We start from the raw sequence: 20,306 nt of genomic DNA, 5'->3' as shown, positions 1-20,306 counted from the left end.
GAAGTAGATGTTTAAATTTAAATTCTTTGCTATTTAGGGTTTTTCTAACATATTTGAAATTAAACATAGTCAAATATGCTACTGAATCAAGAACTTCACCCATCAGTTAGAATGGAACAAACCAAATGTGTCTTTCCCTGTCATGAATAGTTTGTCTGACTTCTGAACAGAATTATTAGCAGCTATTATTTCAATTAGTGACATACCCTACCACAGAACCAAACATATTATTCAAGTGTGTACAAAAATTATTACAGGATGTTTAGGGGGGAGAACAGAGGAGGGAAAAGAGAAAGACCAAAGTGGATGAGGGAGGAACAAGCATTGCAGAATAAAAGTAAAGGACAGTAAGACACCAGTTGGGTGCTGGCCAGTAAAGCTGTCTGACGATGCCTCAGGCTTGATCCCTATCCTATATTCTTACGAAATCTTATATCTATCTTCTGTCTAAGTACACTCCCTACCCTGAGCCTCTGTGTGAGTTGGCCACTAGCAAAGTTCAGACTGGACTAGCCAACAAGTAGGATGAGGCCCGAGTGCCAGTTACTGGAGAGACTAAGTCTAAGACCAGCCATTAGAGAGAACAGTGTTTTGCATGTGTGGCTGGGTGTCAGCTGCTACCTAATATCAAGTCAGCCAGCAAGTAGCAGGAGGCCAGCATCTGGAAAGACCCATGGTGACCGGGTAAAGGGCCTACAAACTGAGCAAGCATACAGAACAAATTTAAATTTGTGTTAGTATTCAAGAGACCAGCGGACATGCATGTATTTATGAGCTCAGTGAGTGAACGTATGTGTGTGTTCTGCTAGTGAACTTTGAGCTGGACTAACCAGCACCCAGAAAGACCCAAGGTCTGAGACAGTGACTGGATAAGGACCCTAGGAGCCAGACACAAGTTCTGGAGAAACTGAAAAGTCTATGCTAATATTTAAAAGATCTAGGGTGTGTTAGTGCATCAGTAGATTGAAGGTGTGTGCACGTACCTCCATCACAGTTCAATCCTAATCAGCCAGACACCACAACTGCACATGTTTTGATGGGTGTGCTGGTAAAGGCACTGATCTCTCTGTTGATCTGTGTGATTGGCTGTGTTTGTACTGTGTGTGTTCATCTGCTGGTCTGTCTGCAGAAATAGCTGCTGAGCCTGGCTGCTGGATGGGCAGGAGAAGCCCCTGGCTCAAATTTGGCTCCAGCAGGAGGGGAAAGAGAACCCTTTGTGGTGACAAACTCTGTTGGATTCTTACCTCTCACAGTCTGACATTCATGTTGGTTTTAAGCATACTATGTCTTTCACTACATCATGGACACTCTTAAATACTAAACCTCCTTATTCAGCAAGATTTTTTATGCTATTGGCAACAGTTCTGGATCTAGCTATCATGCATACTGCAAAACTAAAGCCCAGCCAACAATGACTCCACCAAGAAGTAAAAAATATGTATCTGCATGCCCAGCACACTCTGACAGCTTTCCTAACCAATTCAAATGAGTATTCCTGAGGACTTAGTGACTAAACTAAAAAAAAGAAAAAAATAATCAATTTTCCTTTCTATTCCTTGCTGACTTCAATTCAGATTGAAATTTCATTTAATTCCAACTGAGGTTGCACTGTAAGAACATTTTCAGAAAGCAACAGAAATATGTATCTATAGAAGGGTTGTAGAACTACAAGTAGAGAACGTAGACAAAATAATTCATAGAGCACTGGAAAATGTGTACAAGAAAGGTTAGTTGTTTGTCAGGATAATTCTGGAATGATTTGATTGTATAAGTTTGACTTGTCTGGGTTTTATACAAATATAAGATAAAAAGAGACGTTCCTGTGTAATGTACCAGGGTTTGTGCTACATTACATTGAATTCCAGAAGAGACTCCAGGCACATCGCTGCTGTTCACAGTCTAAATATAGCAGTTACACAGCCTACCAAGGGCTTGCAAAACAGTCTTACAGTTGTCTTTAAATACCTGTGCCCAGTAACTCCTTACACTGGCACTGGAGCCTGGATTTCTAAGAACATCTGATGCTACTTCAGACGAGAAAAAAAAGGTCAGAGCAGGGATCACTGTACGAAAATAGATATACAAGAAGTTTAACACCTGGGAAATAAAGCTTCTCAAATGAAGCTGAGGTACACAATGCTCCTGAAGGCCAGTTAAATCAAATTCTGATGAAGAAAAATCTTAAGGGTTCACTGACTTCAAAGCATGAGCCACTATATTGAGAAGAATTCTGTTACTACTGTGGGTAAAAATTGTTGTTTAGCTACTGAATGCATACTATATAGAATTTGACTTTCCCTTAGCTTTTGTCTTACATTTGAGACCCATTCTTGATTGACTAAATGAAAATTAAAAAACAGCAATGAAAATATCTTACAAAAAAGTTCTAGACAAACTCAGTATAGGAAAAAAATGGACATTAATTCAACAGTGTAATAATTAAGCACTCTTAAGGCATAGAACTTCAAGTTTGAAAGCTCAGTTTCAATACTGTTTTCTAGCATTTATGCTTTGAAATAAAATCTGTGCCCCTGACAGTTACTTAGTAACATAAGTTTAAATTTACTTTTCTCTCCTGGACAGACTATTGTAATTAAAACAAAAAAAGACATTAAAGTTCAGATCAACTAGCTTTTTTTGCCCTCAACCCTTCAGACAACCTTGTGAAAAATGACAAATTTTATCATGAGCTTCCATCTCCAAAAGTTCTTTCACAAAAGGTTCAATTTTTTTCCTACACATATCTCCTCATTTATAAATATAGTACATTAAGGTAATGTTTCCCAGAACCCTATAATGGTTTTCAGCCTGTTCTCTAGGAAAAAAGATTTATGTAATTTTTCTATCTTTCCATACATTTTGCTATTAAAATCAATACCAGTAGGGTGGGTTTTTTTTCTTTCTTTCTTTCTTTCTTTTTTAGTCTTCTGTCTATTTTCATCAAAGTTAGCCATAGATGTCCAACACTCCTTCAGTGCTTTGTGGAACTGAACAGCTGGGTAGACAAGGAAAGCAACTTAGAAACACAAATGAAGGAAGACTCAACAGTTGTAGTTCTCAGTCAGCAAATTACTAGCTAGTGTAGGAGGTGGAGAAACTTAGTCTTTAGTGTATCTTGGGGTGGAGCATGGACATAGAAGGATCTTGCACAGACGAATTAATGGGAGATAGCAACATGCTGTGATTATTCCAAGAGGACAGGAAGGCAAGAAAAATGGATATAAGACAGAAGTCTAGAAAATCAAGCTTCTATAGTTTTGCTGCTCAGGAAACAACTGTTTGATACTGCTGGTCATTTCCCCACTGTGCATGTCCAGCTGGAAACAAAAGATTAATGCAGATAATTTTTTTATAGACAATTTAGAGCTAGACATAGATGTACTGATTAATTTATAGGATGAAACAAATCTGTGTCTCTGGAGTTTTCACTGGGTTTATTACCTAAACAGGTGAAGACTAGAAGCAAGAACCAGGAAAAGGGGAGGGGAGGAAGTAGGTGGTTCTGTCTTATTCAAGGACACATTCTGGCTCCCTCTTGTCCATCCACAGTTGTTATCAAACAGATTAGCAGCAATGTTATTCTAAGTCAGAATTAATCATCATTTCATTTTCTAGTTCTATTGAAATTGAGGGAGATAATTTCTCATCAAGTTCTAAAACACAGCAGATATTTTAAAATAGAGAAATAGGCTAAGATAATGTAAAATAAACAGCCTCCCCTGAGGCTGACTTGCATAGTTTAAAGCACTGAAGTGCTAAACTCTGGATATTCAGTAACAAATCATGAGATTCTGATGAAAACTACTGCATAACCTAGCTTAAATCTGTGAGGCAATTATAGCTTCAAAATCCGTTTTCCATGATAAATCCACATGGGAAGTCCTACACACATTTGCATGAGACTATGCAAAAGGTGGGTTTCTGATGTCTTCCTTTCATTTATTTGCATCCTGAATATCTTTTTTCCTCTCTCTCCTTTTGCAACACCAGGAGAGCATGCTGAAGTAGATAAATAATTTCCGTATATAGTCAAGGGAATGTACTGTTCTACTCCTTCAATTCAAGGGATTGTTTTTAAAAGAACAGTAACAGAGACTTTCTGCTTATTCTTACAGTGTGGCCTTTCACTTCATTAATTTTAAGTTATTCACTAAAACAGTTGCTTGGATTTGCAAAAACACATAAAGATATGTCCAGACCACATAATTTGTAAAGAAAGTAAACTCCAAGGTAAAAAGAGTGCATGTAACAGGCCCTATAAATCTATAAAATATATTGTCAGAAAAGTACGAAGACAAATCCTTACATTTTATTGTTCATTGTATTAGAATATTTCATGTTTTGTTGTACTAACATACCAAGAACACCTGTTTCAGTGCTGAAAAGCATAACACTAATTAACACTATAATTCCCACTGCCTGTAACTAGGCTTTCCTGTAAGAATATTTTTGAGCACAGATTCCCCAACTACTCGTTCACACAGTCAGTTTGCATGAGTGCCTTAAAACGTGACACAAAAATGTCCCTCCTGATTACTGATTTCCTGCACATGAGGAAAGTCTTAGGTGTGCTGTGGCTTTAGAGACCTCTCCAACGTTTCCCATGCTGACAGTAGAGACAACCTGCATTCAAGAATGCCACCAGCTGAATGCATTGATTTTGTCAGCCTGTCTCTCTGGAGATAAATATGGCTTAAACTGCTTCGGTCCTGTTGCCATGTCATGTCCCAGTATTGATACCCTCTTTAAAAAAGCATGCTTCTCTGTCAGCTATAACATGAGAACACCACTCTTCTATACTGATTTCACCTGGTTGAGCGTGGTAAGCCAGGGTGATTCAACAATCAGGAAACTGCAATGCACATGGAGTAGGAAGAAGTCCCATACCATCCCTTCTGCTGGAAATTTCACAAAGCAAATTTGTATCTGCACAAGCTTCCAAGTGCCATGATGGCACTTCAGAGATAACAGAACAAGGGAAAATGCTAGCTGAAGGATTAAACAAGGCAACAGTCATACAGATAGGCTAAAGATGTCCAAAGATGGACAAGAAGGAGAGTCATTCTGTCTTGCATACATTGTGTTCAAGAAGGCTGCTATTTTGTGGTGAGCATAAATGATAATTTCTTCAAAAGCATATGTAATTATCAGAGTAACAGTTCACTTGCCTACGATGCAAAGCCTAATTATGTGCAGCACAGCACCACAATTTTGGATTGATTTTACTGTGAAAATTGGTAAAGTATGAGAAAATACCTAAGCCTTGCAAGATAAGAAAAGTAAAAACATGGACTGAATGGTAGTAGCAACTCAAGGACTCAGTAAGAAACCACTGAAGTGAAATGATATAAAAACTCTATGAAAAGAAAGCAACAAATCAGAAGGTGGCAAATGAGCAACATCATGGATAAACCCATTCCAAGAAGCAGTGGAGGCTGACCCATCCCCAGATGACTGATGACAACATGGGCAGTGAAGATACATCTCATGTCTCGCTGAGAATACTGACCATATTAATACCTAGCCTACCAGCATGTTAGTCCTAGTTATCTACTATTAGCCAATAAATCAAAGCTGTGAATTCTAAAATTGCATAAATCCTGCTTGCAAAGTCTCTTTGTGCGTAGCAAAAGATGCCTATCCCATAAGTGATTCAGTGAGGATGGAATCTCATGGAATAATCCCAAGACGGAGGACGGGTAGGTCTCACTCAAAGAAAATACCAGTGAAGATAGTATCACAATATTCTCATGAAGGTCCTGGTTGACAGATGACCAACTGTATGGGACCTCCATCAGTCAGGGACAATCCACCATCTGCAATGGGATACGGCCTGTCAGTCAACCTTTCTCTGACAGGCTGGTGCTGAGGACATGTTTCTACTAGTTATACAACAACCACTAACTCTCCATCTAGATGCTGTCTGCAGTCAGCTACCCACTGCCCTATATTCATAGTAACATTGCAGAACTAGAGCTACACCTGCCTTTGTGTATTGAATTGGTCCAGGAATTAATCCTAGACCCCTCACAGGAAGGCAGCCCTAACAGCATCTCAGGTGCAGGAACAGAAGAAGCAGGGTAAAAAATGCGGACACTAAAAGGCAAAACCTGATCTACCAAACTGTGCACTTTCAAAAAAAAGAGAGACAGCAGAGTAGTAAGAAAAGATGAGTTGCAGTCCTGTGAGCCGAATGTACTCATAGCTTGAGGAACAGTACCAGTGGGAGCCACTGATGGTTGACTTCAGAAGACTGCCTACCTGCTCCTTGCCTTCTTTCCTTTCTTCTCTCCTTCCTTTCTTTCCTCGTTCCTTCTCCATGATGAAACCAACCTACTAGTCCCATGGTCCTAGACATGAAGAGTCAGACAGATGTCTGACACCTACCTGCAAAGACTTCTGCATAAATGATACCCAGTCTTAAAACAGCTAATGTACCCATGACACAGCATGTTGTAAAGCTATTTGGCCAGTAAAAGGGCCAGCAGAGGAACAGAAAATTCAAACCAACAACCACAACCCTAAGTTTCAGAGAAGCCCAGGCTCAATTCAAACTGTTCTACCTAGTTTTACATAATTTTCAAATTTTTTTCCTAAATTAGGTGCTCAGATTCAGTATTGTCTATTGTGTCCACTACACAGTAAGAAACTCATCTCTCTACATTCAAGTTTAAAATCTTCTTCACAAATAAATCCAGGCTAGAAATTATTTACACTACCTAGAACATGTTTGTTTTTCCATATGCTAGCATTTGTACCATGAGCATTAGAGGTCACTCTCACTGACAGAGGTAGCTTTTGACTTGATACTAGGCTGTATACTTCCTGAATTAATTTTGTGTAGCACAAGTAATTAATGTACCACAGCTTATGGGTTACTTATGTGAATAGTACATCTGTTGTACAGTTTTGCTTAGAAAAGTAAAACCTGATAGTTTCAAAAGGTGAAAATTCAGGGAAAGCAATAATATTAATGAAAGAAAATCAAAGCTAAAGAAAAGTAGCAAAAGTTAATCACAAAGAAGGAAGACTTGAATAGATAAAACAGGAAAATACTTAGACTAAGGAAGTTCAAAGGAAATCTGGCACCTGAATCCTCTAGCATTTCAATGGAACTTTAATTGCTTCAGTTTCCCTGTGAAAATGTGTTCCAAAGAGAAGGAAATGTTGAATCTAAAGCCCTGAAAAGAAGGACAACACTTTTTTTTAAGTGACCCCCCTAATTATCCTAACTTATTTCATTTTGGTTTGCAGTGAGGTCTCTCTGTGTGTGTGTCCTTCTTCTCCAGTTAATTCCATTGTTAGTAACTGTTTATGATGATAAAAATAGGACAGTATTGTGTATGTACCTGGTTGCTCAATCTTTTTTATTGCTTGAATGTCCCTTTCCTATAGAATCCAGTATATGAATATTGACTACTTCCTGATGCAACCTCTGATGTAAGTTATAAAGTGTAAAATTATGTTTTGTGTGACCAAACCATGGTCATAGAATGCAGTTAAACCATGGAAGGGGAAAGAGAGCTTAACATTTTTCACCATCTCACCATCTTCTCAAAATAGTCTGCTAGAATGGAGAACTATTTCTCACGGCTCTTTTCTTCTAGCACTTCAAGGCATTTTGTGATCATGAAAGCAGTATAAAAGAAGCAGAGACAGAGTCTTCCTAGGAACCAAGATGAGCAAGAAAATCAAGTATGTTAGTTTCATTGGTTTTCAGTCTTTGAAAGTAATCACAAGAAAAAAGAGATTGTGCATGCAGAACTCCTGAAAGAAAAAAACAGATGCAAATAAGTATAGAATTAAAGAATGGTCTTGAAATATAACATTTTAGGGAAATGGCCTGAGGACCTGACCAAAATTTATGCCATTTCTTAGGTGAAATTAGTTTAAAAGCCAAATTATCCATAATGATAGTGGACTGTAAATGACATAAAAAGTATGCTAAAATGTTTTATCAAATATTGCTGAATAAAATATGAATCTATAATAGTAACATGCTTCTAAAGCGCATACACAGAATTTCAATATCTCAAATTTGATTGCCATCAAAGTGGTTTAACACTGCAGGCAGCTTTTTGGAAAATGTTTCCCTAATAGTGTATACATTTATCATATATATTTTATCTTTCTTTCCTAAGTGCTTGGGAGAGTTAATAAATACACGTATTTTACACTAAAGCAAAGTTAGAAGGCAAAATTAAATATCTAATCATAGAGATCTCAGTAAAAAGGGAAGAGAGATGAACACAGAAGAGGTGACATGACAGCTTTAAAACATAGTTGTCTCTAAATATAAAACTTGTGCTGAAATGTGGAGAGAGATATCTAAAAAACTAGGTTCAGTTAGCTGTCCCATTTACTGTTCTTGTTTGATGCTACACAAAGTTGTTCACAACAGACAGGCTTATTGGCCACCTGGAACACCAGCTAAGCCATAAGATGCAATGACTGGAGGTTGAATGCAAAATGAGATCACAGCCTCAGTATTAGGACCGGGTGAAGTAATGCAGTCTGTATTACTGGGAAACAGTACCAAGCAGTGCAGAAGACTTACGTGCCACTGTGAAGCCAAGGCAGAAAAAAAGGGTAGATCACCATGAGTAAAAGCATGGTGTATTGGTTCTGTCTGAGATGGAGTTAATTTTCCACATAGTAGCCCTCATACTGCTGTGCTTTGTATTGGTACCTAGAAAGGTGTTGATAACACACCCGTGTTTTGGCTACTGCTGACCTGTGCTCACACAGCACCAAGGCTTCTCTCCAACATTTCCCCCCCTCACCAGTAGGCTGGGGGCGGGCAAGATCTTGGGAGGGAACACAGCCAGGAGAGCTGACCCAAAGCGACCAAAGGAATATTCCAATACCATATGACATTTGCTCAGCCACAAAAGCTAAGAGAAAGGAGGAGGAGGGAGGGGCATTTGTTATTGCATTTGTCTTCCGGAGCAACTGTTAAGTGTACTGAATTTTACTGGATGCACCTCTGATTATTACTACTTACTTATTTATTTTAAGTAAAACAAATTTCATTGACATGAGGCTAATTCTTGTTTCCACAAGACATTCCAATCAACACATCAACCGATGAGTTGCACTCATCAAAACACAGAATTTTATACACACTCTAGATTTCAGGGACCATAAAATATTCAAGGCAGAACTCAAGAAATTACATACCTCGTGGCTGTTTAAGCAGAAGACGGAAAACAGGTTCCTTACTCGTGGGCTTGGTTAGGACAGATGCACTGAGATGACAGGTGGACTGCTCCTGATCTAAAAAAAAATAATTAAAAAATTATTCAAGAAAACTCATTTAGAAGTCAAAATTGATCAAACAATTTCCCTAATAAAACAGCTTCATAGACAGAAGTTTTAAAAAATACATTCTCAAATGGGAGCGCATGGGCCTTTTTTTTTTCCCTTTGCTTAAAAATTCTCTCAGTATCTTCCTCATTGTGATGAAGAAAAGTATATGTATAATACAGAGATTTTCTTAAATAAAATAACACACCATCAAGAAAAAACAAAATTTAAAATGTGTCCAATTAAATAACATCTAGAGATTACAAAAGAAGATGTTTTCTAGACAAAAAAAATAAAATGGCCAAGAAAGTCCATGGTGATATGAAACACGTAAGAGAAAGCATAAGACAAACAGGTTCAGGACCAACTACTGCAGACAAGAATTGCTTTCTTGATGACAAGTTACCAGATCAACTAACAGATTATTTCATATAGACAGAGGATTTGGACAGTCTTCTGAGTGTTTTCATTGATTACTGTCAATGTTGTGGACAAATGAAAAATGAGATAGGAAAATTGGTTTGAAGTCCAATTTTATAAAAGAGTTTTGGAGCTGTTCAAGCAGCCAAAGGTGTCTTGCTAAAAGAATTGACACTTGCAGGAAATGCCTTGTAGGCTGTCCTGGTTTCAGCCAGGATAGAGCTGGTTTTCTTCACAGAAGCTAGTGTGAGACTGTGTTTTGGATTTGGGATGAGGAACTGTTGATAATGTGCTGATGTTTTGAGTTGTTGCTGAGCCGTCAAGGACAGTCCAGCTTCTTGTGCTGGCCTGCCAGCGAGCAGGCTGCGGGTGCACGGGGAGCTGGGAGGGGACACAGCCGGGACAGCTGACCCAGACTGGCCAAAGAGATATTCCCTACCATCCGACGTCATGCCCAGTACATAAACTGGAGTTGGCCGGGGGGCGGAAATCGCTGCTCGGGGACGGGCTGTCGATCACGGGGTGGTGAGCAATTTCTGTATTGGGCATCACTTGTTCTTGTACATTCCTTTGTTGGTATTATCATTATTGTTCCCTTCTTTCTTTCTGTCCTATTAAACCGTGTTTATCTCAACCCACGAGGTTTTTCCTAATTCTCTCCCCCGTCCCACTGTGGGAGGGAGAGTGAGCGAGCGGCTGCGTGGTGCTTAGTTGCCGGCTGGGGCTAAACCACGACAAGGCAATATGATCTAGCAGTTAACTCCAAGAATCTGAGCCCAATAGATACACTATTTTTGAATAAGGTATCATATTGAAGCGTAGTAGCACTTAATGATAACAGGAAGGTACAATGCAGGAGAATGCACCAAACAGCTGGGGAAAGGCTGTCATTTGGGGACAGTCATGTACAGAACACAGTTAAAATAGCTTTAAGAACAATGAGCAAAGATGATTAGGAAGGCAAAGAAAAGCTCTTCTGGAAATATCAAACTTCTTACTTCTTGCTTCTTGTGAAAAGAGAAACAGCCTCAAAATTATTTCACCTTAGGAACAACGTTTCAGGTTTTGGAAACCAGTTTAGAGGTTTAAAATGAAATTTGCAATCTATAGGGAAATACTTAAACAGTTGAAGGGCCTTTTCCAAATATCAAAAGATGGGTGCATAAGAAAAGCCTACACACCCATTTTAATATATCAATAAAGCAACCATACATCCATCTTTCTTGACATGACATACTGCAATGGCAGAAATGAGGCTATTGTGAAAGCTTTCTCTATAATGCTAATTATTCTGAAGGAATTATTTTCTTTTTTTTTCTCTGTGATGCAAATACTCTAAATTTCCCCTACTAGAAGAGTTTTCCAAAGTTTAAAATATCTGTTATTTATTTTTTCTTTGTATCCCTCTACATACTCAGCTAAAAAGTAATTTTCAAAGAACTAGGTAACTAATCTCTGGAAAATAATTTCACTGTATAAAATTAAATGCACTAGGTTATGCTTCATAATATTTCAAAAACGCAATTCAGAAATGCATTTATATATTGCATGTTATTTTTTTAATTGGAAGCTAACAACAAGGTTTGAATTATGCCAAAATCAGCACAAAGTGATGTTAGCGCTTGCATTCTAAATTATCCACATTTAAAACTGATTTGAAAATAATAAATTTCTTCACATTTGTATTACTTCATTCTAACACTGACTTCAATATATGCAATATCCAATGTATTTTGCCTGAAAGAAAAATAACTGTTAGTAGCAGACTTGCATTAAGTATTTAGTTCAGTTAGATAACTTAATGAATCAGAGAAAGCAGTTTGAAAACTTTTGCAAAGCACATTTAAAAAGTGGCAATCCTAGTTTGGAAATCTTTATATGGAAAAAGACATGGCCCAGCTACTGTGCATGCAATCTTATCTTGTAAATAAGGTAAGCTTTAATAATCAACAATATAAGACAGCTATTTTAACATGACTGTGCACACACCCTTACCAAAAGCAGTCTTATACACTGCCACAGATATCAGTTCTGATAATGCAGATAACACTGGATTCCAGAGAGGAACAAATTTACCTCCCTTATCCAATTCCTAATCATCATTGTAGCTTTAATCTTTTATTTGATCGTGGCCCTTCAAACTTTGAAGTGAATATCCTCTGAAATACAGTTGCACGTTTTTCCTGAAACTTTAAGATACATTTGGCCCATTAAAAACATGAAATTAAATTATCCTTGTAAACTGAAATAAAACGTTATAGGTATTAACAAACCATTAATACTTAGGGACAATTCTTATACAGATGAGCTCTGTGTGGTCTGGTTTCTGCTGGAGATTTCAGTGCTATCAATTATTTATATCAGTTTATTTGTTTCCATAAAATCTTAGTAGAAAAATTATATAGTAGTATTTACCAAAGAGTGGCAACATTCAACTTGAAACAGCTGAAATAATACAAACAGTCATTAAAACATCTGTAACAAGAGTTGGTGTACTCTGTAGCTCTGATCATTGGCTTATATTGGGGAAAATTACCTGCTGTCAAATAAACATTACTCCCATGAATATTCTTAATGTAGCTATGAATGCTTATGTGAATAAGAGCTGCAGATTTAAGCCACAGATATGCACCTAAATCCTGGGAAGAAAACTTATTGCTAGTAAATTCAGTAAGAAAACACCAAGTTTTAGGATACCTGAGATTTCATCCCTTCATCACAAATTCTCAGATAGTGGGTGGTTTTACTTGCTCTATAATTATCCAAAATAAAGGACTGTGTGTGCTACAATGTCAGTCAAAATTCACAGAAAGAAACATTTGTGAGGAATAATGCTCTTGGGTCTGACAAAGCTTCAAAAATTAAAATGACAGCTTCAGAAATTGTCAAGATATGACAATTCTCAATTTCTATTTTAATTCCTGAACTATGCAATTCTAAACATAATTTAGCATCAATCTAGAACAGAAACTGCCTATGGAATGTTATTTGAAAACAAGATACAGATAACTTCTGTAATCTTCTTTAAAGCATCAAATAAATCTATAAATGTTGATGCTTATTGCTTGTACACTTTAATTGAGATGCCCTATTTTCATTGTCACCACTTTTAATTCTCTTAAGAAGTGGCACATGGTCTGAAACAGAGTTTGTAGACGTCAAGATCAATCAAGGCATTCTGCCTTCTGACTTGCTGGTTCCTGTCAATTCTCCCGTTCTGCCCTCTCTCTGGCCTCCAGTAACACCAGCAATGAGTGTGACAAGTCCAGCTCAAGATAAAGGAAAGCTTTCCCGGAACTTGCTTTAACGCTAAAATATCAGCTAACAGGTTTCAAAATGGTAGTAGCTTGGTTTTTATATTACTAAAGCTACAGTTTTAAGTGCTGTTCTCAGAATGGATTCAAAAACTCCTGTCAATTTGAGTTACTTGTTGACAGGGTCATTTCTACTCTTTGGATTAACATTTTTCAGGGAAAAACATGTTTTAAGAATGACTAGGCTGTCACTGTCTCTCTAAGTAATAAATTAAGGCTACTTTATATTTCATACTAAAATATTTGTGTTTAACTAAGATGGAATGTTACTATTGTTATGTCTGAAGTATTATTACTGTCGTTCCTAATTAGCTTGTACTTTCCCAAGTGTGTTCTTGCACTGCTATGAAAGATCCTAGGACAAAAATAGGCTACTCATGTCAAAATACACTAAAGTAAAGTGTAGATTATCACAACATGGATAAGAGATCTGGTCTTCTCCATAACTTAGGACTGTAAAAGGTCTTGAAATAATGTTCGGTTTTGGACATCTCATTAACAATCTGATACAAGCAAAATAAACAGAGGAGAAAAAAAAATTTGTGAGAGCAAAAGAGCAAGTTCAGGACTGCCAAAGTTCAGTTCTTGGTAGGAAAGGAAGCATGCTAGAAGTAATGTATTCATACTAGGATAAGTTTCTCACCAGACTGATTAGCCTTGTGGGATGTCAAATTTATTCTTAATGTTGAAAAAAACAAGAAGCTAATTAGCTTTTACCGTACACTGGGCTAAACTACCTGCATTGCTGCAGTAACTACAATATCAGTGTTAGTATATTAAAATACTATTTGGTTCCTTTTCAGGTAAAGTATGTCTTGATAACATGGAAGTTCAATTAAATATATAGGCCATTACGGAAATTATTTTACAGGATGTATAAGAGCCAGAAATACTAAGCTGAACTTGTGCATCCATGACATTGCTTATAAGACCAGATTTCTCTTACTCTGGAAAGAAGGAAATAGGAATTCTAGTAAATATTCCTAGAGAGAAGAAATCATAGCATGCACAACCACTTCTAAATACAGCTCGAACGCATAACTCAACTATCTTATTGTGATTAAAAACAAGCAAACATTATTCACATGTCACCAGCAGCAACTGAATTAGAAAAACCATAACATATTAAGCTGATGAACAAATTCAATACAGCTTTAAAGGACAGGTATGGTTTTAGTTCCATAAAGGTCACAGTACAAATTTTATTTTCTCAAAGAAAACTTTTCATAATTCCACAGATCACAGAAATATTAGATCATCATGTCAGGTCTACTGATGTGTAAAGAAAAATAAAAACTGAAAACTTCTGAGGCATAAAACCCAACATCAGTCTTTCACTAAGACAGTTGCCTCTGCACTGCCTCTGTTACTGAAAATCTCCCTGGGACAAGTTAATGCTCTATAGCTATAAAGATGACTACGTTTTCACCAAAATACTTAAACAATGCAGGTTCTGCTAATATCTCTCAGAACATCACAGTTCACTAGGTTTTAGTGCCAATATTTAATCTCTAAATAATTTCTGATGAAATTGAAATGTGGATAAGTTTGACTGTTCTTTTCCATTATTTTGTGACTAGCACATTAGACTAGGTTTTTTACAAATAATACTTAGTAGTATTAAAGCACTAACCTCTGCTATCTGCACTAGATTTATCGTCAATAAATGAAGCAGTTTGCTTCTCATAATTGCTCTTGTTGCTGTACGAATCAGAATGCCAGCTTGCACTTTACACTGGAGTAAAGCATGCTGTACTCCATGAGGTGCGATAGGAACCTTCATACCACACATGTAATACACAGCTACACTTCAAGAGATCGTATATAATCAGTTACTCCCTGGCCAAATAGGGTGGGTTGCACAGCTACTAATTCCCAATGTTTCTATAAGCGTCTGAGCTAAGATAAGCACAAAGGGTAGATGGAACGAGAGGGAAAAATACAAAGGGTTAACATTTTAGAAGGAAAATTGCATTACTAACAATGTAGAAGTTTACTGCATCTTCAGCTGCTCAAGGGATGATGAGCTGACAAACAAGAGCAATTCCAAAAAGAGGTATACCAACAATTTATCAAGGTACCTCTGGACTGAAGCTCTACCATTCATCATGTCAGCCACTTCCCCTAATTTGCATTGCACTCTCTGTCATCATCCCTGTTGTTAATACAGGTGTTGAATAATATGGGTCCCAGTGCTGACCCCTGGGGTACTACACTCATTACCAGCTAAATCATGGTATATTACATCCACTGTTCCTCCCTCATTTGCATAATCAGTCATTTCCATATAGAAGGCAATCGTGTTAGTCAATCGTGATTTGCACTTAACAAATCCATTTGACTACTCCTGATTACCTTCTTGACCTTCACATGCTTGGAAATGGACTGCAAGAGGATGTGCAAATTCATGGGCTGTACAGACTGCAAAAGGACGTGTCCAGTGATCCTACCAGGGGCTGAAGTGAGGCTGATCAGTCTGCCACTCCCTCAGTCTTCCTTCTATCATTTTTAAAAGAAGGGAGTAACATAGCCTTTTCCCAGTCATCAGAAACATCTGATCAACATGAATTTTCATAGAGAACAACCACAGCCTCACAATCACATTGGCCAACTCTTTTATCACTCTGTGTGAATTTCATCTGGACTTGTCGATCTGAATGCATCCAGCTGCTCTAAGCAGTCCACAGCCTGTTGCTGCCCTATGAGCTCCCCATCTCCCTTTCAAACCAAGTCAGCACATGCTGCGTTTTTAGGAGCAAGTTTTGCTTGCAAGTACCAAGGGAAAAAAAAACATTCAGCACTTCAGCCTTTTCTGCATTGTCTGTTACTAGTTGATTTCCTCCCATCCATCAATGGACCTATCTGCATTTTTCCTAAGCTTCCTTATGCAACTAGCGTACCTTTAGAACCCGCTCTTGTGAGCCTATACTTTCCCTGTTAGTCTTCACACCTGATGGGCTTCAGCTTGCCTGATATGTTTTGCTGAGTGTGCTCGTGGTACTTTTCTATTCCCCTTTTGTTACCTCTTCTTCCTTCTACCTCATCTAGGGGCAGTACAGGGAATACGTTATTGCCACTGCTAGTAACAGGCCATCGGGCTTCACATTAAGTCAATAGTGCAAAGAGTCAGGGACTTGTCACACCTTGTGTGTTCGGACTTGAGCTATTTTAGCTGTAACAGCACATAGCCGAAGTACCAACTGCTGCCTTTTTTTTTTTTCAGCTTCAGCTTAGTGATGCATAATTTTGTGGTGTTACCCTAAAGAAATCATACAATATGGTAAAGACCTAACAAAGGTAAGGGGTCATTGCAGAACTAAACCTGGGAACAAATAAGAAAGCAACAGACCCTTTTGGAAACATATAAAAATAACACCAAGTAGATCCAAGACAGAGAAGGAAGAAACTGGCATTTTATCAACGTTTCCTTCCCAGTGAAGAACCTAGGATGTTGATGACTCTAATAATTTACTGCGAAGAAATACAAAAAGGTAGATATGAGAAGATTTGTGTTTATCAGTTAGCAGCAATTAGTATTAACTGGCTAATTTAGACTAAAAGTATTAGTGGTCAGGGCCCTGAGTTCAGCAACATATGTTAACTTACCTGTCCAGTCAATAACCATCCACCTCTGAAATTCTCTGTAACCTCTTCTCCACATACAAGGCTGTGCCTGTCTGTGTTCAAGATCTGCTCTGATACACTGCAACTGTATAATCTGGATCAGACTTTGTGAAAACAGCTAAATTGTGAGGGAGTAGCACCTGGGGCCTCGACCCACTGGCTTCAGTTGCATTTAAACTCAGGATCCTGCAGATGGTCCTCATCCAAGCTATGTCCTAGGTATGCTGCCTTTGGCCATACACCTCGCCAGGCCTAGCCTACTCGATTTCCTGGCTTGATCTCGGACTTGCCTTCTCACTGTGGACTTGGCTGTCAATCACTAGGCTATTGGCTGAAATTGTTTACTGCCACCAGACCTGTCATGTTCTTCTTGTTTGGACCTGTGGGATTGCAACCCTTGTTTTAAAGGCCTCTGCCACTTTTGCTGTCAATTTTGGCTTCTGTCTCACTTTGTTTTGTGGAGCGGCCTGTTCATGTTGCTCCCTGACAGCTAGTATCATTGTAGTTGGACTGATATCACATCCTTTGTATTTTGATCAGACCTAAGCCTTTTATTAGACTACTAATAAATTATTACTGCCACATATAAGATGTGTTTCTTTAGCCCACATATGAGGCACAGGATATACAGCAGCATATGCTTCCTTTTTGTATGTTATTTCACAGAGAAGGTCCCTGCATCACTAAGTAGGTCTTCCGCTGAAATTCTGTCTTCCTAAATAAATATACAATTCAATCCTGAGCTGTTAATCAATTTTCTGTAAAACTCATCTAGCTCTGAGCACCTATCTCTACCATGGCTGTTTCCTGGACTTGCAATTCTCCCAGTGTATTGTCCAAGCTCTGTGCTTTAGGGTACAGAGGCTTGAATAAACTGAATCGTCTCATGGTCATGGTAGCCTAAGCTAAACAAGTGATCAAATCTGTCTCCTCTATCCTTTCTAAGCAGCCTGCACAACTCCACAACCATGCTCCAATTGTGCACACTGTCGCTCTGCGTCTTCATGACTGTGATCATATTGCGGCCTTGCAACTGACCTGGAATTGCTGCTCTTCCCGTTTCTTCTGTTTGCTGCCCAAGTTCTCTGCATTAATCTACAAATATTTGAGGAAAGAATACCCACAGAACCTAGTCTCCTTCAATCCGTTCAGTGATTCCTTGGCTGTACATGGAGTATAGATTAATGTATTCCCTGTATGAAGGAACAGCAAGATATAGTAACTGCAACGTCAGATAAACCTTGGCAATCTTTTCTGCAGCATCTCAGATTTGAGCTCCAGGAAAGCAGAAGACTTCCTGGGATGATAGGTTGTTATGGAAAATGGCAGCCTGTGTCCCGTGGAGGAAGAAAACTTTAACCACTAGCACTTACTGCCTCCTGTTTAATAGTGCTGTTTCTAATCTGAAGAGATGCTCAGCCCAGACTCGTCCTCAATGGAACTTTTTTTCCCCTTCTCTCTTCCCAGGCTCAGAACCTACTCCTATTTAAAGGAACAGCTGCAGGTGGCAATGAAGACATCACCACTGCTAGGAGTCTGTGTCTTCTTGATGCTTCTGCCTTCTTTTGGTCACACCAAATTTTTCAGCCTTGAAGAGTTTGGCTCTTGTTTCTACAGGGTCTCTGCAAAGATCCTGTCAATTTTTTATTCATTAATCTTGATGCAACAAAGCTCCTGCATCCAGCACCACAGGAAGTCTACCACAGCACACATTCAACTGGTGAGGTCACCCTTGCCATTCATGGTGCAGTGCCAAGGAGAAACCTCAAGAACTCTCAATAGCCTCAGACCAGGGTTGCAGCATCCACTCTCAGGACTTCCATCTGGATAAAGGCTGTCCAAAAGTAATGATTGCACTATCCAGGGGCTGACAGCAGCTCCTGTTGTAAGTTGTCAATGTTTATGCATCCTTTCATACTACAAGCAGCAGTTTTAAGCCTCTATATATGCACTGAATGCCAACTACTGCATCAACTGCCCTGTTACTGCATGCAGACCCAGTCTGCAATGCTCCTTGTCACTTACGGGTGCCTAGATGCCAGATAAGTAGGAAGCTGGACATGACACTGTTCTCCTCTCTGCCAGGTCCCCTGCTCAGCTGGTAAACTGTGGCACTGTCCCTGAAATCCTGACCATGATTTACTTAGCCTGTAAACAGCGGATCCACTGCATGCTGTTGCTTTCTTCACTGTTGTCCAGAAAAGAACATCAACAGAAACTGAGAAAAAAGTGGTCTAATCATTTACGAATGGAATTCTATTTTGTGACAGTCATGAATGAAAGTATTTTAGTGGTTAAACATGAGAAACTGCATTAAACTCCGCCATAAAAACCTTGATCAGCAAAAGTATAGAGCATTCAGTCATGAGACCAAAATTCTCTTGATCAGTCACCATTTAGGTAAAAGAACCTCCAAAATCCCCCACTTACTATGTGTTTATGCAGCCAAAGCTGTATTTCTGTATTTCTAATTCATCTCTCAGGAGGTATAATTGAAAAGTATGAATTTGTTGCAACAAGTAAACATGAACCTACATTTTTTTAAAATTCACATTTCTTATTCTATGTATGTGCCACAAACCACAAATCATAGCATGACTGTGTAAATCTGGCTTAAAACTTTGCATAGGTTTGATTTTGCTATTCTCTTATGTTTCCTCATCCATGGGGTCTGTGTCAGGGACTGCTGGAAGGTATATCTTCAATTTTTGCTATATGCAGATGCCAGGAAATCCTTTGGTACCTGTTTTCTGATGCTACACATTATGTTGGACTAGGTGGAGATTCAGAGAACCTTCGAAAGCTCTCTGTTTCACTAAAGGTGAAACTTACTCTTTCACTGAGTAAATTTCAGTCATCAGGTAGAATCTGGGACTTTGAACCTGAGTTCTACATCATTTGTGAATTCTCAGTATGGACAGTGACCTCATGATCTTTGATAATTCTTGACCTTATTTTATGTTTTAAGGTATGTTTGAAAATATTACTGAAACATACTTGCTTAGAAGGTCAATCAGAAATAATCTGAAATGTTTTGATCTTATTAACTCCTTTATCTACCTAGGATTTGATAAAATAATATTAAATATTTTGGAAAATAACTGAGGAACAAAATAAAAAAAAACCCTTAGCTATTTGGCATAGACATACAGCTCCCAAAATACACCCCAGTTGAGTCTCCTGTTGAGTCTCCTATTGCCTAGATGCTACAGTGCAGTCCACAGCGAAGAGCCATCTGCGCGTACACATGAGGCTATATGACCTAAGAGGTCTTCTGTGAACAGTTGTTACAGGTTGTGTTATTTCTTAGTCCCCCACAGCACAGTCCACAGAGCTTTTCAGGGTGGACATGAATGATATACAATATCTCTGTTGCCAGGAAATGGAATGAGGCAAGTGTAATCATATTCCACTCACACTTTTAACGCAACCCAAAGGGCTTAAGTTTCTCCCCCCAGCCTCAAAAAAACCAAACCCCTGTACCTGTCAGCACGACATCTACCAGCACATTTTCAGGAGTTGGATTTTTGAAGGATATGATGACAGAAGAACGTTGGCCAATGTGTGCACTTATTCTGGTTGGTTCCATCAGCTGAGGAGGAAGACCAGTCCCCGAAAGGTAAAATATCCACTCTTTAAGCT

The 20,306-nt window shown here is 38.5% G+C and overlaps 1 protein-coding gene across 1 annotated transcript in view; it reads right to left on the bottom strand.

Annotated features, from left to right (window-relative positions):
- The window catches only part of CFAP47 (cilia and flagella associated protein 47), a gene marked incomplete at its 5' end in the record, with an annotated part of 409,359 nt that overhangs the window by 59,845 nt on the left and 329,208 nt on the right, over positions 1 to 20,306 (bottom strand). Inside the window, 2 exons of the mRNA XM_082014136.1 lie at positions 9,181 to 9,276; positions 20,148 to 20,304. Of these exons, the coding sequence (XP_081870262.1) occupies positions 9,181 to 9,276; positions 20,148 to 20,304 (253 nt within the window). The remainder of the gene's footprint in view (positions 1 to 9,180; positions 9,277 to 20,147; positions 20,305 to 20,306) is intronic.

The sequence above is a fragment of the Phaethon aethereus genome (assembly GCF_964289735.1).
Source record: "Phaethon aethereus genome assembly, chromosome: 1".
In the NCBI taxonomy this organism is placed as follows: Eukaryota; Metazoa; Chordata; class Aves; order Phaethontiformes; family Phaethontidae; genus Phaethon; species Phaethon aethereus.
This window is presented reverse-complemented; position numbering and strand designations above follow the sequence as displayed.